General features: G+C 43.1%; 1 protein-coding gene across 3 annotated transcripts in view; it reads right to left on the reverse strand.

The window, feature by feature from the left end:
* mrc2 (mannose receptor, C type 2) overlaps positions 1-25,581 on the reverse strand; it is a 98,506-nt gene that overhangs the window by 30,934 nt on the left and 41,991 nt on the right. For all 3 annotated transcript variants that reach the window (XM_061905401.1, XM_061905400.1, XM_061905402.1), the window contains 3 exons: positions 1,203-1,318; positions 980-1,128; positions 688-905 (listed from right to left, as the gene is read on the reverse strand). In XM_061905401.1, coding sequence (XP_061761385.1) covers positions 688-905; positions 980-1,128; positions 1,203-1,318 — 483 coding nt within the window. The remainder of the gene's footprint in view (positions 1-687; positions 906-979; positions 1,129-1,202; positions 1,319-25,581) is intronic.

Below are 25,581 nucleotides of genomic sequence, written 5' to 3' on the forward strand. Positions count from 1 at the left end.
TTGGTCATGTTCAGTCAATGGTCGTGTTAAATCATTAGCCATGTTAGGTCATTGGGTATGTTAAGTCATTGGTGACGTTAAATAATTAGCCATGTTAATTCATTGGTCATGTAAATCATTGGTTATGTTAAGTCATTGGTCATGTTAAGTCATTGGTCATGTTAAATCATTGGTTATGTTAAGTCATTGGTCATGTTAAATCATTGGGTATGTTAAGTCATTGGTCACGGTAAGTCATTAGGTATGTTAAAACATAGACTGTGTTATATTATTGTCCATATTCAGTCATTTGTTATGCTAAATCATTGGTTTGCATCCAGACACCAAAGCAATCATCGGCCATGTTAAGTCATTGGTTATGTTAAGTCATTGGTCATGTTCAGTCAATGGTCGTGTTAAATCATTAGCCATGTTAGGTCATTGGGTATGTTAAGTCATTGGTGACGTTAAATAATTAGCCATGTTAATTCATTGGTCATGTAAATCATTGGTTATGTTAAGTCATTGGTCATGTTAAACCATTGGTTATGTTAAGGCCTTTGTCATGTTAAACCATTAGCCATGTTAAGCCATTGGATATATTAAGTCATTGGTCAGTTTACATATTAAACATGCTAACTTTCTAATATGAACAAGTCCTAAAGTAAACCATTTGACAGCAGCATCAATCAAGTACAGGTGTGTTACCTTGTAGCAGTACCGCAGGTTGCTGTTGCTCTTCCAGCCGTTAGGACAAGAGCCGCTCAGGCTGGGCGTGGGCTGCGGGGCGGGGGGGTCGGGGCTCACGGCGGTGTCCTTGTTCTGACGGCAAATGTACTTAGCCTTGGACGCCGTGCACTCTCTCACCTCCCACAGGCCGGTCGCCGAGCCGGTCGCCATGGTGACGCAGCCTCCTCGGCCACCGACTGAGAGAAGTGATGCGCGCGAGGCGTAAGACCCGAGAACTGCAACCGCTCACGCGGACCTCAGCGGGACATACCTGGCTGGTCTCGGTTCCAGTTAGTGTAGGACACTTTGTCCCCGCTCAGCCAGTGGAAGGAGGCGGGGCTGCCTTGCTCATGGAGGCCGATCCAGAAGAAATCTCCGGTACGACCGAATACCAGACTGTTGGCGAAGGCCTGTTCAAACCTTCCGAGGGGATTAAAGACCCTTAAGTGGGGGCGGGGGACGACTCTTGCAAGGTCATCAGTTTTTGCTGGTACCTGTTGGTGACGGTTAGGAGTGTGGCCTTGTTGTCCTCACATGACTTCCTGGCCTCGGCAAAAGTGAGCAGATCCTCCGATACCCAGTAGCAAGATGGACTGTGCCACTTCCAGCCCTGAGGTAGGGAGGGGAAGGACAACAGGAAATAGGGAATTAAACTACCCTTACATAACAAACACTTAATTTAGAAAGAGTCTTGTAGAATCAGAAGCATGTGACAAATAAGACCAAATACAGAAGCTGCATCGCACATTGATTAAACTGAGTGGCTATAGTGGGGGTCCTTAGGGAGACTTTAGGGTGTGTTCGTTCACTATTGTCTAAAAGCGCCAATTTTGGCACAGGTGTAGCTCAGTGCAAACTTAAATGATTTGGCTAGGGCGCCCACGCCGGTGACCTTTGGGATCATCACAGCTGCTGATCCAATATGGCCACCACCTGAACAGGCTTTTGCCTCTACATTTGAACCAGAAGAGCTACAAACCCAAACTTGGTGTCTATTTCATGTTTTTTGACAATTAGAAATATGATGGAAAAATCATCTTTATGATTGGGTGTGTCTTGACACCTAATTAGCATATTTCCATGTAAAAAATTAGGTGTACCTTAACTTTTGATACTTTTTGGCAAACTATTTTTGAGCATCAGAAACATACTGGAATGATCAGATTCCATCCATCTTCTTCCGCTTATCCGAGGTCAGGTCGCGGGGGCAGCAGCCTAAGCAGGGAAGCCAAGACTTCCATCTCCCCAGCCACTTCGTCTAGCTCTTTCCGGGGGATCCCGAGGCGTTCCCAGGCCAGCCGGGAGACGTAGTCTTCCCAACGTGTCCTGGGTTTTCCCAGTTGGACGTGCCCTAAACACCTCCCTCGGGAGGCGTTCGGGTGGCATCCTGACCAGATGCCCGAACCACCTCATCTAGCTCCTCTCGATGTGGAGGAGCAGCGGGTTTACTTTGAGTTCCTCCGGGATGACAGAGCTTCTCACCCTATCTCTAGGGGAGAGCCCCGCCACCCGGTGGAGGAAACTCATTTCGGCCGCTTGTACCCGTGATCTTATCCTTTCGGTCATGACCCAAAGCTCACGACCATAGGTGAGGATTGGGAACGTAGATCGACCGGTAAATTGAGAGCTTTGCCTTCCGGCTCAGCTCCTTCTTCACCACAACGGATCGGTACAACGTCCGCATTACTGAAGACGCCGTAACGATCCGCCTGTCGATCTCACGATCCACTCTTCCCCCATTCGTGAACAAGACTCCTAGGTACTTGAACTCCTCCACTTGGGGCAGGGTCTCGTCCCCAACCCGGAGATGGAACTCCACCCTTTTCCGGGAGAGAACCATTGAGGTGCGGATTCTCATTCTGGTCGCTTCACACTCGGCTGCGAACCGATCCAGTGAGAGCTGAAGATCCCAGCCAGAAGAAGCCATCAGGACCACATCATCTGCAAAAAACAGAGACCTAATCCCACGGCCACCAAACCGGAACCCCTCAACGCCTTGACTGCGCCTAGAAATTCTGTCCATAGAAGTTATGAACAGAATCTGTGACAAAGGGCAGCCTTGGCGGAGTCCAACCCTCACTGGAAAAGTGAAGGTTGGAATGAATAATAAATGATCAGATTTATGATCATTTATTTATTAGAGCACATTAATTTCAATATGTCATGTCTTTGTGATCATGTTTTGTTTAGTTGTGTTAGATTACTTCAAGACTCCATAATTTCCTGTTTTTTCACTCCATTGTTTTGTTTCCATGTCTACTAATCAGTTCACCTGTCCTCATGACACACACACCTGATTAATTTGAACTCACGCACCTGTTTTCAAGCACTACATCACTATTTAAGCCTGTAGTGGCCAGGCAGTCAGCCTGGCGACATCATCCTCTACACACCCTTGCTCCATACTGATGATCCATGCTCTTTTATCTTTCCCTGTAAGTTTTGTCATTCATGCCATAGTTTGCAAGTTTTGTTTAATGTCCAGAGTGTATTTTGTAGTAATAGTTTTGTTTCACAGCCAAGTTTTTGTACCTCCTCTGTGAGCGCCTTTCGTTTGTTCCTTTTTTTGAGTTAAGATTAAAATATGTCGTTACCTTCACATCGTGTCCGATCCAGTCGCTTTGCACCTCGGGAAAACAAACCACACCAAAGTCCACGCCTTGACACCATACTGACAACATAGCCATGTGGCACCAGGTTTTACTCATAACAATGCCCAAGTTACGTCCAATGTCTTCAGAATAGCAAAACGCCACTTGGAAATATGCAAATTAGGGGTCTAGACACACCCAAAAATAAAAATGAGCATTCCCACATATTTATAATTGTCAAAACACATGAAATAGACACCAAGTTTACATTTGTAGCTCATATGTTTTAAATGTTAGAGACCAAAGCTATTACAAGTGGCGCCCTAGCTAAATCGTTTAAGTATGCCCTGAGCTACACCTGTGCCAAATTTGGCGCTTTTAGACAAAAGTGAACGAAAATATCCCTAAGGGCCTCCACTACTCTGATTAAGTTTCTAACATTTTGCCTCCTTTTTTTTTTGCTACAAAACAGGGATATTTAACTAAAGTGCTTTGGGGCCACGTTTCCAGAAAGCTAAGTACTGGGGGGCCGGACAACTCCCTTCACTATTACTCTTCCATCCATCTATCTATTTCCTACCGCTTATTCCCTTCAGGATCACGGGGAGCGCTGGAACCTATCTCTGCTACAATCGGGCGGAAGGCGGGATACACCCTGGACAAGTTGCCACCTCATCACAGGGCTAACACAGATAGACAGACCACATTCACACACCAGTGCCAATTTATCCACGCAGTCACGGGGAGGACATGCAAACTCCACACAGAAAGATCCCAGTTTTCTTTTAACTAATACAGAAATGTATGAAAGCTGTTTATCTATTTTATAAAGTAATGTAGCTATACATAGAACGGGCACACAATGGTATTAAAAATGTATTGATTTTGAATCGGGGATCGATTTTGAATCGAATCGTTACACCCAAGAACCGAATTGAATCGTGTGGTGCCTAGAGAATCACAGCCCTAATACATGGTCAGATATATTATAGTGTTTTACTTTCCACGCTTGAATCTCTAAAAAAAAAATCGCGTAACAGCATTTAAGTCTCACCTTAAAACTCATTTGTATACTCTAGCCTTTAAATAGACCTTCTTTTTAGACCAGTTGATCTGCCGCTTCTTTTCTTTTTCTCCTCTGCCCCCCCCCCCCCCCCCCTCCCTTGTGGAGGGGGTCCGGTCCGATGACCATAGATGAAGTACTGACTGTCCAGAGTTGGGACCCAGGATGGACTGCTCGCCTGTGTATCGGTTGGTGACATTTCTACGATGCTGATCCGACTCCGCTTGGGATGGTTTCCTGTGGACGGGACTCTCGCTGCTGTCTTGGATCCGCTTGAACTGAACTCTCGCGCCTGTGTTGGAGCCACTATGGATTGAACTTTCACAGTATCATGTTAGACCCGCTCGACATCCATTGCTTTCGGTCCCCTAGAGGGGGGGAGGGTTGCCCACATTTGAGGTCCTATCCAAGGTTCTCATAGTCATCATTGTCACTGGCGTCCCACTGGGTGTGAATTCTTTCTGCCCACTGGGTGTGAGTTATCTTTGCCCTTCTGTGGGTTCTTCCGAGGACGTCGTAGTCGTAGTGGTTTGTACAGTCCTTTGAGACATTTGTGATTTAGGGCTATATAAATGAACATTGATTGATTGATTGGTAACAAAACAACAGTTTTTATGGCAAAAACAAAAATTATGCAATATTCATGCATGCACAAAATGTTTGCAACAACATCCACACAACACACAACATCCGTTTTATTACATAATATATAAGTTGTTGGCAGATCAAAGCAACTCTGCATCTAATATGAAAATATGGTACTCTATGGTACTCTGGCGGTGTCTAGTGGTTGAGCGGTCAAATTACACCTAATAGGATTTGCACGCTTTTCAAAGTGAAATGATTGGATTCATTTGATTTTAACGGAACAAGCATTATAAAATAATATTTTAACAGTCTATTATAAAACACAAAATATAATAGGACTTTCTAACTTTAAAAAAGGACATTTTGGAGTCACTATGAATAATATAGCCGATATCTATTGACTAAAAACTCTTGAAACAAAGATGTCAGATGTCTACATTTTACTGTACTAATGTACACAATATTGCCAAAAGTATTTGGCCACCTGCCTTGACTCACATATGAACTTGAAGTGCCATCCCTTTCCTAACCTATAGGGTTTAATATGATGTCAGTCCACCTTTTGCAGCTTTTACAGCTTCAACTCTTCCGGGAAGGCTGTCCACAAGGTTGCGGAGTTTGTTTATAGGAATTTTTGACCATTCTTCCGAAAGCGCATTGGTGAAGTCACACATTGATGTTGGTGGAGAAGCCCTGGCTCTCAGTCTCCGTTCTAATTCGTCCCAAAGGTGTGCTATTGGCTTCAGGTCAGGACTCTGTGCAGGCCAGTCAAGTACATCCACACCAGACCCTGTCATCCATGTCTTTATGGACCTTGCTTTGTGCACTGGTACATAGTCATGTTGGAAGAGGCCCGCTCCAAACTATTCCCACAAGGTTGGGAGCTTGCAATTGTCCAAAATATAACAAAGTTTTTTACCCTGGAACTAAGGGGCAAGCCCAACTCCTGAAAAAAAAAACCCACACCATAATTCCTACTCCACCAAATGTCACATTCGGCACAATACAAAACGAAATGTACCGTTCTCCTGGCAACCTCCAAACCCAGACTTGTCCATCGGATTGCCAAATGGAAAAGCGTGATTCATCACTCCACAGAACGCGTCTCCACTGCTCTAGAGTCCAGTGGCGATGTGCTTTACACCACTGCATCCCACGCTTTGCATTGACATGGTGATGTATGGCTTAGATTCAGCTGCTCGGCCATGGAACCCCAGTCCATGAAGCTCTCTGCATGCTGTACGTGGGCTAATTGGAAGGTTACATGAAGTTTGGAGCTCTGTAACAACTGACTGTGCAGAAAGTTGGCGACTTCAGCATTCACTGACCCCTCTGTCAGTTTACGTGGCCTACCACTTTGTGGCTGAGTTGCTGTTGTTGCCAAATTCTTCCATTTTCTTATAATAAAGCCGACTTTAATAACATTGACTTTGGAATATTTAGGAGTGAGGAAATTTCACGACTGGATTTGTTGCGCGAGTGGCATCCTATGACAGTTCCACGCAGGAAATCATTGAGCTCCTGTGAACGGCCCATTCTTTCACAAATGTTTGTAGAAACAGTCTCCATGCCTAAGTGCTTGATTTTATACACCTGTGGCCGGGCCAAGTGATTAGGACACCTGATTGATATCATTTGAATGGGTGGCCAAATTCTTTTGGCGATTTAGTGTATGTTAGTGAGTTTTACTTGGAATGCTGTTTATATGCTAGGGTACAAAAGGGTCCTGGGGCCCTTCAATACTAAAAATAACTTAGCAAAGAACAAACAATGTAAATTTTGAGATTAATTCCTTTACAACTCCTGTGGCTATATTCTGTTGCATGATGTCATCTTCTAAGGCAGGGGTCACCAACCTTTTTGAAACCAATATATATATATATATATATATATTTAAAAATGGGTATTTCTGTCTGTCATTCCGTCGTACGTTTTTTTTCCTTTTACGGAAGGTTTTTTGTAGAGAATAAATGATGAAAAAAACATTTAATTGAACGGTTTAAAAGAGGAGAAAACACGAAAAAAATGAAAATTAAATTTTGAAACATAGTTTATCTTCAATTTCGACTCTTTAAAATTCAAAATTTTACCGAAAAAGATGAAGAGAAAAACTAGCTAATTCGAATCTTTTTGAAAAAATTTAAAAAAAGAATTTATGGAACATCATTAGTAATTTTTCCTGATTAAGATTAATTTTAGAATTTTGATGACATGTTTTAAATAAGTTAAAATCCAATCTGCACTTTGTTATAATATATAACAAATTGGACCAAGCTATATTTCTGACAAAGACAAATCATTATTTCTTCTAGATTTCCGAGAACAAAAATTTTAAAAGAAATTCTAAAGACTTTGAAATAAGATTTTAATTTGATTCTACAGATTTTCTAGATTTGCCAGAATAATTTTTTTTGATTTTTAATCATAATAAGTTTGAAGAAATATTTCAGAAATATTCTTCTTCGAAGAAAACAGAAGCTAAAATAAAAAAATTAATTAAATGTTTTTATTATTCTTTACAATAAATAAAAAAAACAATATTTTCTTGGATTTTCAAATTCTATTTGAGTTTTGTCTCTCTTAGGATTAAAAATGTCGAGCAAAGCGAGACCAGCTTGCTAGTAAATAAATAAAATTAAAAAAATAGAGGCAGCTCACTGGTAAGTGCTGCTATTTGAGCTATTGTTTAGAACAGGCCAGCGGGCTACTCATCTGGTCCTTACGGGCACCGCGTTGGTGACCCCTGTTCTAAGGCAATAAAAAACACCTCAAAAGGGTGAAAGTAATATCTCCCTGCCAGCACCAATTAAAAGTGTGTATTATTTTAATACATCATTTTTCTATACATCTCTTATGTTGATCAGATTAGCTTGGATAATTGTTTTTGTGACCTTACAAAACTAGAATACCATCCATCCATTTTCTACCGCTTAGTCCCTTTTTGGGGTCGCGGGGGGCGCTGGCGCCTATCTCAGCTACAATCGGGCGGAAGGCGGTGTACACCCTGGACAAGTCGCCAACTCATCGCAGGGCCAACACAGATAGAATACCTTAAAAGAAAATATGCGTGCAGACAAAAAAAAAAAAAAACGATTCTAAAAGTAGGAATAGCAATGCAAAAATAAAAATAAAATCACAATGCATTGCAGCAAGAGTGCAGTCACGTCGGTCAACCGTCTCCCGGAGGCGCCATAAAGCACAACACAAAAGAAGAACGTGTGGGCGTGCAGAAATAACTGGTGCTCCTGGCGCGGACGAGCACAGGCGCAGCGGGCGGCCAAAGACGAGAGGTCACCGGGGGTAAAGCTCTTCTTCTACACGCTGGTGTGAAGACGCCAAAACCTCCAGCTTTGTGCGCGACCACGTTTGGCATATGGACGTAAAACCTCAAACGCTCAAGAGAGAGGCACGCATTCTTTCTCCCTCTCCCTGTATTCTTGCACTTCAGGCTGTCGTAGTCACAGTGGAACATCCAACGTGGCCAAAATGTTCATTGAAAAATCGCAAATGCAGGCGAGTGCCAGGGGGAAAAGCTTTTATTGCGATGACTCGACTGATGCATGAAACATGTCTAACATTAGAGGAAAAATATAATATAATATAATCAGATATAACCTATTCACACTTTTGACTAAAGACCTACTGAAACCCACTCCTACCGACCACGTAGTCTGATAGTTTATACAGTGGGGCAAAAAGTATTTAGTCAGCCACCGATTGTGCAAGTTCTCCCACTTAAAACAATGACAGAAGTCTGTCATTTTAATCGTAGGTACACTTCAACTATGAGAGACAGAATGTAAAAAAAAAAATCCAGGAATTCACATTGTAGGAATTTTAAAGAATTTATTTGTAAATTATGGTGGAAAATAGGTATTTGGTCAACCATTCAAAGCTCTCACTGATGGAAGGAGGTTTTGGCTCAAAATCTCACGATACATGGCCCCATTTATTCTTTCCTTAACACGGATCAATCGTCCTGTCCCCTGAGCAGAAAAACAGCCCCAAAGCATGGTGTTTCCACCCCATGCTTCACAGTAGGTGTGGTGTTCTTGGGATGCAACTCAGTATTCTTCTTCCTCCAAACACGACGAGTTGAGTTTATACCAAAAAGTTCTATTTTGGTTTCATCTGATCACATGACATTCTCCCAATCCTCTGCTGTATCATCCATGTGCTCTCTGGCAAACTTCAGACGGGCCTGGCCATGCACTGGCTTAAGGAGGGGTACACGTCTGTCACTGCAGGATTTGATTCCCTGTCGGCGTAGTGTGTTACTGATGGAAACTTTTGTTACTTTGGTCCCAGCTCTCTGCAGGTCATTCACCAGGTCCCCCCGTGTGGTTCTGGGATTTTTGCTCACCGTTTACATGATCATTTTGACCGCACGGGATGAGATCTTGCGTGGAACCCCAGATCGAGGGAGATTATCAGTGGTCTTGTATGTCTTCCATTTTCTGATAATTGCTCCCACAGTTGATTTTTTCACACCAAGCTACTTGCCTATGGTAGATTCACTCTTCCCAGTCTGGTGCAGATCTACAATTATTTTCCTGGTGTCCTTCGACAACTCTTTGGTCTTGGCCACAGTGGAGTCTGACTGTTTGAAGCTGTGGACAGGTGTCTTTTATACAGATAACAAGTTCAAACAAGTACCATTAATACAGGTAACAAGTGGAGGACAGAAGAGCTTCTTAAAGAAGAAGTTACAGGTCTGTGAGAGGTAGCGATCTGCCTTCTTTGAAGTGACCAAAAACTTATTTTCCACCATAATTTACAAATAAATTCTTTAAAATTCCTACAATGTGAATTCCTGGATTTTTTTTTTCAGATTCTGTCTCTCACAGTTGAAGTGTACCTATGATGAAAATTACAGACATCTGTAATCATTTTAAGTGGGAGAACTTGCACAATCGGTGGCTGACTAAATATTTTTTTGCCCCACTGTATATCAATGATGAAATCTTAACACTGCAACACATGCCAATACGGCCGGTTTAGTTTACTAAATCACAATTAAAAAAATTTCCGCAGAGTTTCTTGTTGAAAACGTTGCGGAATGATGACGCGTTTTTGTGACGTCTCAGGTTGGAGGGGACATATTAGCCCAGTACCACTTACGGCTAAAAGTCGTCTCTTTTCATCGCATAATTACACAGTATTTTGGACATCTGTTTTGCTGAATGTTTTGCAATTTGTTCAATTAATAATGGAGACTATAAAGAATAATGCCGTTGTTGGAAAGCGGTGGATTGCAGCTGCCTTTAGCATCGAAACACAGCCGGTGTTTCTTTGTTTGTTGTGAAGCTTTAACACAGAGGGATCAAGCGAACATGTTTCGCTACGTCAACCAGTAAGTTTTCGGATGGGAAAATGTGTGATATTAAGTCGGCTCTTACCGGAGACTTGAGTGGATTATGCGACCTCCTGTAGCTGTCAAAAAGGCAGCTGTGATCTTGGCTCCTCCATTGCCTTCTCTGAGAGACACTGGCGTTCACCGCAGCCCTCCGACTTTCAGGTATGACTTTATAATCTCACTAAAACACTAATAACACAATAAGCAGATAAGGGATTTTCCAGAATTATCCTAGTAAATGTGTCTAATAACATCTGAATCACTCACACTGCCTTCGCCTTTTCTTTCTTTCTTTTTTTTTTTTTTAGTGCTTCACTCTAACTTTCCTCATCCACAAATCTTTCATCCTCGCTCAAATTAATGGGGAATTCGTCGCTTTCTCGGTCCGAATTGCACTTGGTGCTGGTGGCTATGATTATAAACAATGTGAGGATGTGAGGAGCCCTACAGCCCGTGACATCACGAGCACATCGTCTGCTACTTCCGGTACAGGCAAGGCTTTTTTATTAGCAACCAAAAGTTGCAAACTTTATCGTCGATGTTCCCTACTAAATCCTTTCAGCAAAAATATGGCAATATCGCGAAATGATCAAGTATGACACATAGAATGGACCTGCTATCCCCGTTTAAATAAGAAAATCAAATTTTCAGTAGGCCTTTAAGTTGTATTTTTGGTAAGATTTAGGAATGGCTGATTAGGCCTATATACCGCAACAAACTATTTGGCATATAAAACAACTATAAAGGCTCCTATATGAAGCTTAATGTTGGAATAATTGTATCTAAGTTATCACAAAACTTTGTGTTTCAATGAGTTCTCGGCGAGAAGACAAAAGCTGTCTTTGAACCTACCAAGAAGAAGGCTTGTAAAACTCCACTGTGTAGAATGGCAAGCAACAAGAAGGTGTTCTGTTTCTTTCATGTATTGTAATCCACAGAAATATTGTGTCTTGACCCAAGAACTACAAAGCGGAGGGGAAGCAGGACCAGACTCCCCTCAAGGCGATCTCTTCTTTGAACTGTTTTACGACATTTTCTTTGAACTGTTTGTGCCCATCGGCAGCACCTGTTTACGACCCCTGTCCCTTAGAAACAGCTTTTGCCATATAATGTGGGAAAGTCAAAATAAAAGAGGAGGCGTACAATTTTTCGTCAGGAGCGTGATGGAGACTGTACAAGAGTACAGCCCAGACGTCTCTCCTCAATTGAGCCAAATTTAATTCTGTCTCAGTTTGATTCCTTGCTTCTTGTTGTGTTTAATAGATGTGATCAGTGTTTGAACCTGACAGTTAATTTGGCTCTTTATCACGTAAGCTTTTTATTTAAACTTAATATATTAAGTACTGAATTTTTTGCGTTTGAATTTGGTGGACTTCATTTTTTTTTTTACATCAAATTATGCAATTTCATTGAATTTTTTTTTTTTTTTTTTTCCATCCATCCATCCATCATCTTCCGCTTATCCGAGGTCGGGTCGCGGGGGCAACAGCCTAAGCAGGGAAACCCAGACTTCCCTCTCCCCAGCCACTTCGTCTAGCTCTTCCCGGGGGATCCCGAGGCGTTCCCAGGCCAGCCGGGAGACATAGTCTTCCCAACGTGTCCTGGGTCTTCCCCGTGGCCTCCTACCGGTTGGACGTGCCCTAAACACCTCCCTAGGGAGGCGTTCGGGTGGCATCCTGACCAGATGCCCGAACCACCTCATCTGGCTCCTCTCGATGTGAAGGAGCAGCGGCTTTACTTTGAGTTCCTCCCGGATGGCAGAGCTTCTCACCCTATCTCTAAGGGAGAGCCCCGCCACACGGCGGAGGAAACTCATTTCGGCCGCTTGTACCCGTGATCTTATCCTTTCGGTCATGACCCAAAGCTCATGACCATAGGTGAGGATGGGAACGTAGATCGACCGGTAAATTGAGAGCTTTGCCTTCCGGCTCAGCTCCTTCTTCACCACAACGGACCGGTACAATGTCCGCATTACTGAAGACGCCGCACCGATCCGCCTGTTGATCTCACGATCCACTCTTCCCTCACTCGTGAACAAGACTCCTAGGTACTTGAACTCCTCCACTTGGGGCAGGGTCTCCTCCCCAACCCGGAGATGGCACTCCACCCTTTTCCGGGCGAGAACCATGGACTCGGACTTGGAGGTGCTGATTCTCATTCCGGTCGCTTCACACTCGGCTGCGAACCGATCCAGCGAGAGCTGAAGATCCCGGTCAGATGAAGCCATCAGGACCACATCATCTAGCAAATGTAATGCTGGTGTGTTTAAAAATTGATTGTTTTAAAATTCGGTGTAAAAAAATGCATATAAAAATTCAGTTTAAAAAATTAGGTGCTGAAAAATTCAGTGTCGAAATATTTGCAGGTTGAAAAAGCAAGACTCACTTGCAGGAAGTTAAGACTGAAGCTTTGATATTATGGGGCGGCATGGCGTAGTGGGTAGAGCGGCCATGCCCGAAACCTGAGGGTTGCAGGTTCGCTTCTCACCTATGGACATCAAAGTCGCTGCCGTTGTGTCCTTGGGCAGGACACTTCACCCTTTGCCCCCGGTGCCGCTCACACCGGTGAATGAATGATAGGTGGTGGTCAGAGGGGCCGTAGGCGCAAACTGGCAGCCACGCTTCCGTCAGTCTACCCCAGGGCAGCTGTGGCTACAGATGTAGCTTACCACCACCAGGTGTGAATGAATGATGGGTTCCCACTTCTCTGTGAGCGCTTTGAGTATATAACAATAGAAAAGCGCAATATAAATCTAATCCATTATTATTATTATTATTATTATTATCTCAGAACCAGCCAAATAGGTGTCAAGTTTGAAGTCACGTGACACGGGTGTTGCAAAACAGCAAAAAAAAAAAAAAAAGGCAGTTAACTGGGCAACCTTGGTATTTACAACATAGTTAACGTTTCAATGTGGCCCGCTGGATATTTTTAAACGATAAAAATGATTGCAATGTTTTCCAAGACCCATGTCACATCTCCTCAAATTTGACACCTCATTGGTTGATTCTGAGACAGGATTGATTGCTTCAGTCTTAAGTTACCAGAAGTGGGTCTTGTTTATATAAGCAGCAAATTTTCAACACTGATTTTTTTTTTTTAAGCAATTGCTTTTGTTCTACACTGAATTTTTGGAACGCCTTGGGATCTCCCGGCAAGAACTGGACGAAGTGGCTGTGGAGAGGAAAGTCTGGGCTTCCCTGCTTAGGCTGCTGCCCCCGCGACCCGACCTCGGATAATCGGAAAAAGATGGATGCATGATTTTTTTTTTACACTGAATTTTTATACACATATTTTTACACTGAATTTTTAAACACACATTTTTCAAACATTTTTTCCCAATGAAATAGTCCGATTTGATGTAAAAAAAAATAATTCAGTTACATAAATTCTGTGTCAAAAAAAAGTTTTTGTAATAAAGACAACTTAAATTAAATTGGCTCCTAATCTGGCCATTTCCAGTCGTATGATTTTTCCTCAAAACTAGTATTAATCTATTTTAAATGTATTGTTAATACCTGGTTCCTTTTTTGTTGTAACATGTTTCTATATACACTTCTGTTAAAATGTGATTAAAACTTACTTTGTGTCACACCCATGGGATCAGGTTTTGTTTTTTGATGTTTGGTTATATTTTTTGGACATTCATTTCTTGTTCCTGCACTTCCTTGTTTTTCTTATTTCCATAGCAACTCATTAATTTTCACCTTGCCCACATGTCACGGACGGCGTGGCGCAGTGGTAGAGTGGCCGTGCGCAACACGAGGGTCACTGGTTCAAATCCCACCTAGAACCAACCTCGTCACGTCCGTTGTGTCCTGAGCAAGACACTTCACCCTTGCTCCTGATGGGTGCTGGTTGGCGCCTTGCATGGCAGCTCCCTCCATCAGTGTGTGAATGTGTGTGTGAATGGGTAAATGTGGAAGTAATGTCAAAGCGCTTTGAGTACCTTGAAGGTAGAAAAGCGCTATACAAGTACAACCCATTTATTTATTTATCACGCCCCTGTCCTCAGTTCTCACACCTGTTTGTAATGATCATGACTATTATTTAAACCGGAAGTTGCCAGGAAGTCAGCTGGCAACTTTACATATTACACAACTCCATTCATGCCAAGCCATGCCGTTTCCCTCATGCTCATGTCACAGTAAGTTTTTGGTTTTCCTTATGCCACAGTGCAAGTGTTTTGTTTCGTGTTTAAAGTTTATAGCCTTTGTGCTAGTCTTTTGTTTTCTAGTCAAGTTTGTTCTCCGCCCTCGTGCGCGCCTTTTGTTTTGCTTCCTTAGTTTGCCTTTTTGTTAGAATATAAATAAAAATGTACTTACATTCACGTCTCGCTGGTGCCAGCTGTCCTTTGCGTTGGAAAAACAAACTATCCCATAGTCCAAGTCCTGACACTTTGCCGTTGTCTGGATACTTTACATTAGTTGTGGGTGTTACTAAAAATGTGTATATCGATGTAATACCAAGTACAGTCGTTACAGGGCCTGTATCGGTGATACCAATGCTGATACTTCACATTTTCAAAATCATTGAGTGATTACATTTCTGATCACAATTATAATCAGACAAAAACACAGGATGGGGGTGTAATAACATAAATTCCCTATTAAAAATAGTTCCTAATAGTAAGAAATATTTAAATACTTCAAGAAAAATAAATGTCATTTTGTAAAACAAGCGCATATAAGCAAAAACACATTTTGGTTCTGTTTTTAATATTATGGGTTTAGACCTTAACTCTGTCCGTGGACTTATTCACTGAGTTTATAAAATAATTAAAACGACAAAATATTTTGTAAAAATTAAAAAATATTGATCTTATCAGTGTATGGTTGATACTACAACTGATACTATATTCCGGATCTTTACTGTCAATATTGGTATTGATCATCATCTGTGTACATTCAAGAGCGCTAGTTTAGCAGTTAGCATGGCTTCTCGTTTGTGTTGCATATTTAGTTAGTCCTCGTCCTCCAGTGATAATGTTACATGGAAGGAATCTAGTCTACTTGCCGCCGTGGAAGCGAAGATTGCTGACTTAAAAATAGCTTTGCATTGTGGAGGGATGTTAGGACATTATCACAATATTGGTGACAGTATTACAAGCTCTATCATCATTTATACCATACTGTATATATCACGCAACCCTAATTACTATATGAATATAGACAGCAATATACAAAACTGTAGTGTTTATTACTCTAAGATTACAGTTAAACAGCTGGTGTGTAGTAAGTACAATACTTACAGTATTAACACTTTTTAGAGCGCAACAAATGATAGATGCAGCAAAGACTGAACTGACTAGCCAACACACTGCCATTTAAGGTCTTGGACTTGGAACTGTAACTGCAACTTAATATCATACTTGCAAATGAGACATGTGATGACAAAACCAGACATACAAACTGGACGGCAGTTATCATATTCATATAATTTTTAAATTGTTGCACTAAAAAAATCAGATTCTATTATAAAAAACTATTGATATTCAATAACACACAAAAAAGTACCAAAAATTGGTACCATTGATTGATTGAATTGGCACAGTATTATTTAAAATCTGAACGGTACCCATCCTTAATCATAATACATATTTTATATCAAGATTAGACTGAAATTGTCCAACTACTTCTTACTTTAGGGCTAAAAAGGTCTTTCAAAATTATTTTTGATTTTTATTTTTTTTTTCATAAGAAATGTATTTTCCAGACGCCATCGATCCAACTCACTGGCTCACGATTCCCTCAACACGGACCTTGAAAAGTCATCAACTTTTTAACTAAACGGTAAGATTCCATGCAGTATTGAGCAATTGTGACAACAGCTCACCTCAATAATTCATAACGTTTGTACACATTTGACTCTGTAAGCACTTATTTGTGCTCGATGCTGCTGAAGCATTGTCTCTCTATGATTTACATCTAGGTCAGGGGTGTCCAAACTTTTTCCACTGAGGGCTGCCTGCTGAAACAGTTAAGCATGTGGGAGCCATTTTCCTATTTTTCATTTTTAAAACCAATACTATATATATATATATATATATATATATATATATATATTGCGCTCTACCATACTACTATTCTCTGGATAATCTAATCAAGACACACACACATATACATATACATATACATATATATATATATATATATATATATATATATATACACATATATACACTCCTCTCTGAGTTGCAACCTTATCGTGGTAGAGGAGTTTGCGTGTCCCAATGATCCTAGGAGCTATGTTGTCCGGGGGCATAAAGCCCCCTGGTAGGGTCTCCCAAGGCAAACAGGTTCTAGGCGAGGGATCAGACAAAGAGCAGCTTGAAGACCTTTATGAAGAAGAAAAAGCATGGACCCAGATTTCCCTCGCCCGGATGCGGGTCACCGGTGCCCCCCTCTGGAGCCAGGCCCGGAGGTGGGGCACGATGGCAAGTGCCTGGTGTTCCCATGGGGCCCGGCCGGGCACAGCCCAAAGAGGCAACGTGGGTCACCCATGCAATCGGCTCACCACCCATAGCAGGGGCCATAGAGGTCGGGTGCAATGTGAGCTGGGCGGCAGCCGAAGGCAGGGCACTTGGCGGTCCGATCCTCGGCTACAGAAGCTAGCTCTTGGGACGTGGAACGTCACCTCACTGGGGGGGAAAGAGCCTGAGCTAGTGAAAGAAGTTGAGAAATTCCGGCTGGATATAGTCGGACTCACTTCGACGCACAGCAAGGGCTCTGGAACCACTTCTCTCGAGAGGGATTGGACCCTCTTCCACTCTGGCGTTGCCGGCAGTGAGAGGCGACGGGCCGGGGTGGCAATTCTTGTTTCTCCCCGGCTCAAAGCCTGTACATTGGAGTTCAACCCGGTGGACGAAAGGGTAGCCTCCCTCCGCCTTCGGGTGGGGGGACGGGTCCTGACTGTTGTTTGTGCTTACGCACCAAACAGCAGTTCAGAGTACCCACCCTTTTTGGGAACACTCGAGGGAGTACTGGAAAGTGCTCCCCCGGGTGATTCCCTTGTCCTACTGGGAGACTTCAACGCTCACGTTGGCAACGACAGTGAAACCTGGAGAGGCGTGATTGGGAAGAATGGCCGCCCGGATCTGAACCCGAGTGGTGTTTTGTTATTGGACTTTTGTGCTCGTCACAGTTTGTCCATAACAAACACCATGTTCAAACATAAGGGTGTCCATATGTGCACTTGGCACTAGGACACCCTAGGCCGCAGTTCCATGATCGACTTTGTAGTTGTGTCATCGGATTTGCGGCCTTATGTTTTGGACACTCGGGTGAAGAGAGGGGCGGAGCTTTCAACCGATCACCACCTGGTGGGGAGTTGGCTGCGATGGTGGGGGAGGATGCCGGACAGACCTGGCAGGCCCAAACGCATTGTAAGGGTCTGCTGGAAACGTCTGGCAGAGTCTCCTGTCAGACAAAGTTTCAATTCCCACCTCCGGAAGAACTTTGAACATGTCACGAGGGAGGTGCTGGACATTGAGTCCGAGTGGACCATGTTCCGCACCTCTATTGTCGAGGCGGCCGATCGGAGCTGTCGCCGCAAGGTAGTTGGTGCCTGTCGGGGCGGCAATCCTAAAACCCCTTGGTGGACACCAGCGGTGAGGGATGCCGTCAAGCTGAAGAAGGAGTCCTATCAGGTCCTTTTGGCTCATAGGACTCCGGAGGCAGTGGACAGGTACCGACAGGCCAAGCGGTGTGCAGCTTCAGCGGTCGCGGAGGCAAAAACTCGGACATGGGAGGAGTTCGGGGAAGCCATGGAAAACGACTTCCGGACAGCTTCGAAGCGATTCTGGACCACCGTCCGCCGCCTCAGGAAAGGGAAGCAGTGCACTATCAACACTGTGTATGGTGCGGATGGTGTTCTGCTGACCTCAACTGCGGATGTTGTGGATAGGTGGAAGGAATACTTCGAAGACCTCCTCAATCCCACCAACACGTCTTCCTATGATGAAGCAGTGCCTGGGGAATCTGTGGTGGACTCTCCTATTTCTGGGGCTGAGGTAGCTGAGGTTGTTAAAAAGCTCCTCGGTGGCAAGGCCCCAGGGGTGGACGAGAACAGCCCGGAGTTCCTTAAGGCTCTGGATGCTGTGGGGCTGTCTTGGTTGACAAGACTTTGCAGCATCGTGTGGACATCGGGGGCGGTACCTCTGGATTGGCAGACCGGGGTGGTGGTTCCTCTCTTTAAGAAGGGGTACCGGAGGGTGTGTTCCCACTATTGTGGGATCACACTCCTCAGCCTTCCCGGTAAGGTTTATTCAGGTGTTCTGGAGAGGAGGCCTCGCCGGATAGTCGAACCTCGGATTCAGGAGGAACAGTGTGGTTTTCGTCCTGGTCGTGGAACTGTGGACCAGCTCTATACTCTCGGCAGGGTTCTTGAGGGTGCATGGGAGTTTGCCCAACCAGTCTACATGTGCTTTGTGGACTTGGAGAAGGCATTCGACCGTGTCCCTCGGGAAGTCCTGTGGGGAGTGCTCAGAGAGTATGGGGTATCAGACTGTCTTATTGTGGCGGTCCGCTCCCTGTACGATCAGTGCCCGAGCTTGGTCCGCATTGCCGGCAGTAAGTCGAACACATTTCCAGTGAGGGTTGGACTCCGCCAAGGCTGTCCTTTGTCACCGATTCTGTTCATAACTTTTATGGACAGAATTTTTAGGCGCAGTCAAGGCGTTGAGGGGTTCTGGTTTGGTAACCGCAGGATTAGGTCTCTGCTTTTTGCAGATGATGTGGTCCTTATGGCTTCATCTGACCGGGATCTTCAGCTCTCGCTGGATCGGTTCACAGCCGAGTGTGAAGCGACCGGAATGAGAATCAGCACCTCCAAGTCCGAGTCCATGGTTCTCGCCCGGAAAAGGGTGGAATGCCAAGACTAGGAGTCTTGTTCACGAGTGAGGGAAGAGTGGATCGTGAGTTCGACAGGCGGATCGGTGCGGCGTCTTCAGTAATGCGGACGTTGTACCGATCCGTTGTGGTGAAGAAGGAGCTGAGCCGGAAGGCAAAGCTCTCAATTTACCGGTCGATCTACATTCCCATCCTCACCTATGGTCATGAGCTTTGGGTCATGACCGAAAGGATAACATCACGGGTACAAGCGGCCGAAATGAGTTTCCTCCGCCGGGTGGTGGGTCTCTCCCTTAGAGATAGGGTGAGAAGCTCTGCCATCCGGGAGGAACTCAAAGTAAAGCCGCTGCTCCTTCACATCGAGAGGAGCCAGATGAGGTGGTTCGGGCATCTGGTCAGGATGCCACCCGAACGCCTCCCTAGGGAGGTGTTTAGGGCACGTCCAACCGGTAGGAGGCCACGGGGAAGACCCAGGACACGTTGGGAAGACTATGTCTCCCGGCTGGCCTGGGAACGCCTCGGGATCCCCCAGGAAGAGCTAGACGAAGTGGCTGGGGAGAGGGAAGTCTGGGTTTCCCTGCTTAGGCTGTTGCCCCTGCGACCCGACCTCGGATAAGCGGAAGATGATGGATGGATGGATGGATGGATGGACATATATACATACATATACACATATATATATATATACATACATATATATACATACATACATACATATATACACATATATACATATATATATATATATGACCCAAAATGGTGTCATATAATGTTAACAAGTTTTAAGTATGTTTTTATTCCACGCTTACAGTAAATCTTTAGATCAAATGTAGGTCTAACTGTCAATATAAATAATTTTTATCCACTTTTTGTCAAAGACAACCCTGTTTTAATGACCTGAACACAAAAAACAATAATCAAAGTGGAATATTGGCTCTGAAGTAATACAAGCCTTGAATAGGTCTTGAATGTATAACAATATTGATTTTGATTTTTTTTTTGAGCAACGACAGTTCATAAAAAAACATTTCTAATTTGAATAGTATTTTTTAAATTAAAACATTTTCTGCGGGCCACTCTTTGGACAGCCTCGATCGAGGGGGATGTTGTCGGTCAAAACATGTGTTTGGGAAGTAAAGGTGGCACCGCATGAGGTTGTTAGCTTAGCGTCGCTTGTTGTTCCACATGTTGCACCAAAGCGAGCTCAGCTGGAGACAAACTGGGCCGTGGTCACGTGATGCCCACTTGTAAGCAAAAGAGATACTCTTCAGATGCAACAACTGACAATCGGAACACGCTTTTCGGAGAGCAAGTGATTTACGACCTCGCCATGTCACACGTTTCCGAGAAATCCAGAGGAGTTTGACTTGATTATTTTCGGCCAGTCAAGTGGGCTGCGACAGTCCACATGTGCCGCTGATTATGGGATGTTAAATCAAAGCCAGATGTGAGGTGAATTTCCCAGATGGGATTTGTCTCGCAGAGTGGGGTAAAGGCAGCGTGTCTCCATGCTGACTATTCACATACTGGCCTAATTCACTCTTTAAACACTGCATAGGATAGTTTTTTGGGTGGTGGTGGTGGGGGGTTCAAAGATGAACGAACAGCTGGAACACTGAGACAAATAATCCAGCTCCCAACGGGCCTGTGGACCGTCAGTAGCAGCACGCAGCAATAAAAGAGTGAATTCTGCCTCCACAGAATCAAAAGCTATGTCAAACAAAACACACGTCCTCACGGACACGCAGGCGGCTGGGGCGCTGTGACGCAGGAGGCCGTCACGGCCAATCAGAAGGCTCAACAAGGCCTTTTTATGGGGAAAGGCAAACTTGACAACAACCGCAAACTGATCCAATAATAGTGTGGACCATCACACCGTTAATATTGCCTTAAAGGCCTACTGAAATGAGATGTTCTTATCTAAACGGGTATAGCAGGTCCATTTTATGTGTCTTACTTGATCATTTCGCAATATTGCCATATTTTTAGTAGAGAACATCGACAATAAAGTTCGCAACTTTTGGTCGCTAACAGAAAAGCCCTGCCTTTACCGGAAGTCGCAGACGATGACGTCACCCGTTGATGGCTCCTCGCATCCTCACATTGTTTTTAATGGGAGCCTCCAACAGAAAGAGCTATTCGGACCGAGAAAACGACAAATTCCCCATTAATTTGAGCGAGGATGAAAGATTTGTGTTTGAGGATATTGATAGCGACGGACTAGAAAAAAATTAAATAAAAAAAATCAAGTTAAGAAAAAAAAAATGCGATTGCATTGGGACGGACTAAGATGTTTTTAGACACATTTATTAGGATAATTGTGGGAAATCCCTTATCGTTCTATTGTGTTGCTAGTGTTTTAGTGAGTTTAATAGTACCTGATAGTCGGAAGGGTGTATCCACGGGTGTGTTGACGCCAGTGTCTGATGGAATTTGACGCAGCTGTACGGACGGCACAAGCTCAGTTCATCTCCGGTAAGTGGCGACTTTTTACCACAATTTTCTCACCAAAAACTGCTGGTTGACAAGTGGTCGGGATCCATGTTCGCTTGACCGCTCTGATCCATAGCAAAGTTTCCCCTCCGGGAATTTTAAACAAGGAATCACTGTGTGTTTGTGTGGCTAAAGACTAAAGCTTCCCATCTCCATCTTTCTACTTTGACTTCTCCATTATTAATTGAACAAATTGCAAAAGATTCAGCAACACAGATGTCCAAAATACTGTGTAATTATGCGGTAAAAGCAGACGACTTTTAGTTGTGTGTGTGCACAGCGCTAATATTTCCTAACAGTCCGTGACGTCACGCGTACACTTCAGCATTCTGAGACGTTTTCAACAGGACACTTCGCGGGAAATTTAAAATTGCATTTTAGTAAACTAAAAAGGCCGTATTGGCACGTGTTGCAATGTTAATATTTCATCATTGATATATAAACTATCAGACTGCGTGGTCGGTAGTAGTGGGTTTCAGTAGGCCTTTAGTCAAAAATGAGATTTTCTTATTCAAACGGGGATAGCAGGTCCATTCTATGTGTCATACTTGATCATTTCGAGATATTGCCATATTTTTGCTGAAAGGATTTAGTAGAGAACATCGACGATAAAGTTCGCAACTTTTGGTCGCTAATAAAAAAGCCTTGCCTTTACCGGAAGTAGCAGACGATGTGCGCGTGACATCACAGGTTGTAAGGCTCCTCACATCCTCACATTGTTAATAATGTGAGCCACCAGCAGTAAGAGCAATTTGGACCGAGGAAAGCGACAATTTCCTCATTAATTTGAGCGAGGATGAAAGGTTCATGGATGAGGATATTGATAGTGAAGAACTACAAAAAAAATAAAAATAAAATAAAATAAAAAGCGACGGCTGCGGGCGGCGGCAGCGTGAGCGTTTCAGATGTAATTAGACACATTTACTAGGATAATTCTGGAAGATCCCTTATCTGTTTATTGTTTTAATAGTGTTTTAGTGAGATTGTAAAGACATACCTGAAAGTTGGATGGCTGCGGTGAACACGCCAGTGTCTCAGAGAGAAGCCGAGGGGCCAAGCTCACAGCTGCCTTTTTTGAGAGCTACTGCAGGAGGACTCATAGTCCACTGATGTCTCCGGTAAGATGTATATCACAATTTTCCCATCCAAAAACTTGCTGGTTGAAGTAGAGAAACATGTTCGTTTGACCGCTCTGTGTTAAAGCTTCACAACAAACAAAGAAAGACCGGCTGTGTCTCGGTGCTAAAGGCAGCTGCAATACACCGCTTTCCACCAACAGCATTCTTCTTTATAGTCTCCATTATTAATTGAACAAATTGCAAAAGATTCAGCAACACAGATGTCCAAATTACTGTGTAATTATGCGATGAAAAGAGACGACGTTTAGCCGTAAGTGGTGCTGAGCTAGTATGTCCCCTCCAATTAATAACGTCACAAACACACGTCATGATTCCGCAACGTTTTCAACAAGAAACTCCGGGGGAAATTTAAAATTGTAATTTAGTAAACTAAACCGGCCGTATTGGAATGTGTTGCAATGTTAATATTTCATCATTGATATATAAACTATCAGACTGCGTGGTCGGTAGTAGTGGGTTTCAGTAGGCCTTTAATGACGTCATCGAATCCGATTGGGTACAAAGATTGATAATCAACCAGAAGCCTGAAGAAAGTCCGTTGTAGAAAAGACGCAATAACAAGAATTATTATATTTAACTATTAGCAACTTTTTGTTTTTACTTTAATAACCCTTTCCAAAATATATGATTATTATTATTCATTACTTTAATTATTTAATCAGAAGCTTTCTTTCCTAATTGACTGGGAGAGGTCACATGTGTCTATAAAACCCAAAACCAGTGAAGTTGGCACGTCGTCCATCCATCCATCCATCTTCTTCTGCTTATCCAAGGTCGGGTCGCGGGGGCAGCAGCCTAAGCAGGGAAGCCCAAACTTCCCTCTCTTCACTCCCTTCTTCTCCCACTATCTCTAAGGGAGAGCCCCGCCACCTGGCGGAGGAAACTCATTTCGGCCGCTTGTACCCGTGATCTTGTCCTTTCGGTCATAACCCAAAGTTCATGACCATAGGTGAGGATGGGAACGTAGCTCGACCGGTAAATTGAGAGCTTTGCCTTCCGGCCCCGTTCCTTCTTCACCACAACGGATCGATACAGCATCCGCATTACTGAAGACGCCGACCTCACGATCTACTCTTCCCTCACTCGTGAACAAGACTCCGAGGTACTTGAACTCCTCCACTTGGGGAAGGGTCTCCTCCTCAACCCGGAGATGGCCGTCCGCCCTTTTCCGGGCGAGAACCATGGACACGTTGTTTAAAAATGTTGCCACGTTGTGTAAATCATAAATAAAAACAGATTACAATGACTGCACAATGCAAAGCGAAAGCTATTCATCAACATTTATCTTTCTATCGTTCCTTTCGATACAATCGTAGTGTAACGCAGCGTTACCTACTGCAGTGGTTCTTAAATGGGGGTACGCATACCCCTTGGGGTACTTGAAGGTATGCCAAGGGGTATGTGAGATTTTTTAAAAATATTCTAAAAATAGCAACAACTCAAAAATTCTTTATAAATATATGTATTGAATAATACTTCAACAAAATATGGATGTAAGTTCATAAACTGTGAAAAGAAATGCAACAATATTCAGTGTTGACAGCTAGATTTTTTGTGGACATGTTCCATAAATACACGTATTGATGTTAAAGATTTTTTTTTTTTGTCAAGAAATGTTTAAAATTACGTTCATGAACGATCTATTCTGTGTATATGTCTTTTATGTTGCACGATTGCACCAGGTAAAATTCCTAGTTTGTTAACCCGTTCTCAAACAATGGCAATAAAAACTTTTCTGATTCAGATTCTGATGAATCCAGATGGATCTCTATTACAATCCCCAAAGAGGGCACTTTAAGTTGATGATTACTTCTATGTGTAGAAAATAGAAATCCTTTATAATTGAATCACTTGTTTACTTTTTAGCAAGTTTTTAGTAATTTTTATATCTTTTTTTCCAAATAGTGCAAGAAAGATCACTACAAATGAGCAATATTTTGCCCTACTATACAATTTAATGAATCAGAAACTGATGAAATAGTGCTGTATTTTACTTCTTTATCTCTTTTTTCAACCAAAAATGCTTTGCTCTGATTAGGGGTTATTTGAATTAAAAACATGTTCACAGGGGGTACATCACTGAAAAAAGGTTGAGAACCACTGACTCACTGTATAATAACGCACCATCCTGCAGCTTAAATTGAAATACATTTTTATCAGAACTTTTGTTTCCTCATTGGCTGGAACAAATCGCATGCTTCTTTATATTGAAGCATGAAATATGTTGTGACATAATGTAGGTCACCACGTTAAAGGCTTACAGAAACCCACTACTACCGACCATGCAGTCTGATAGTTTATATATCAATGATAAAATATTAACATTGCAACACATGCCAATACGGCCGGTTTAGTTTACTAAATTCCAATTTTAAATTTCCCGCGGAGTTTGTTGTTGAAAACGTCGCGAAATGATGACGCGTGCGCGTGACGTCACGGACTGTCAGGAAATATATTAGCCCAGCACCACTAGCGGCTAAAAGTCGTCTGCTTTAATCGCATAATTACACAGTAATTTGGACATCTATGTTGCTGAATCTTTTGCAATTTTTTCAATTAATAATGGAGTCTATAAAGAACAACGCTGTTGGTGGAAAGCGGTGGATTGCAACTGCCTTTAGCACCAAAACACAGCCGGTGTTTCTTTGTTTTTAACAGAGCGGTCAAGCGAACATGTTTCTCTACGTCAACCAGCATGTTTTTGCATGGGAAAATTGTGATATCTTACCGGAGACATCATTGGATTATTTGTCCTCCCGCAGTAGCTGTTTAAAAGGCAGCTGTGAGCTTGGCT

This window comes from Nerophis ophidion, linkage group LG07, assembly GCF_033978795.1.
Source record: "Nerophis ophidion isolate RoL-2023_Sa linkage group LG07, RoL_Noph_v1.0, whole genome shotgun sequence".
Taxonomy (NCBI): Eukaryota; Metazoa; Chordata; class Actinopteri; order Syngnathiformes; family Syngnathidae; genus Nerophis; species Nerophis ophidion.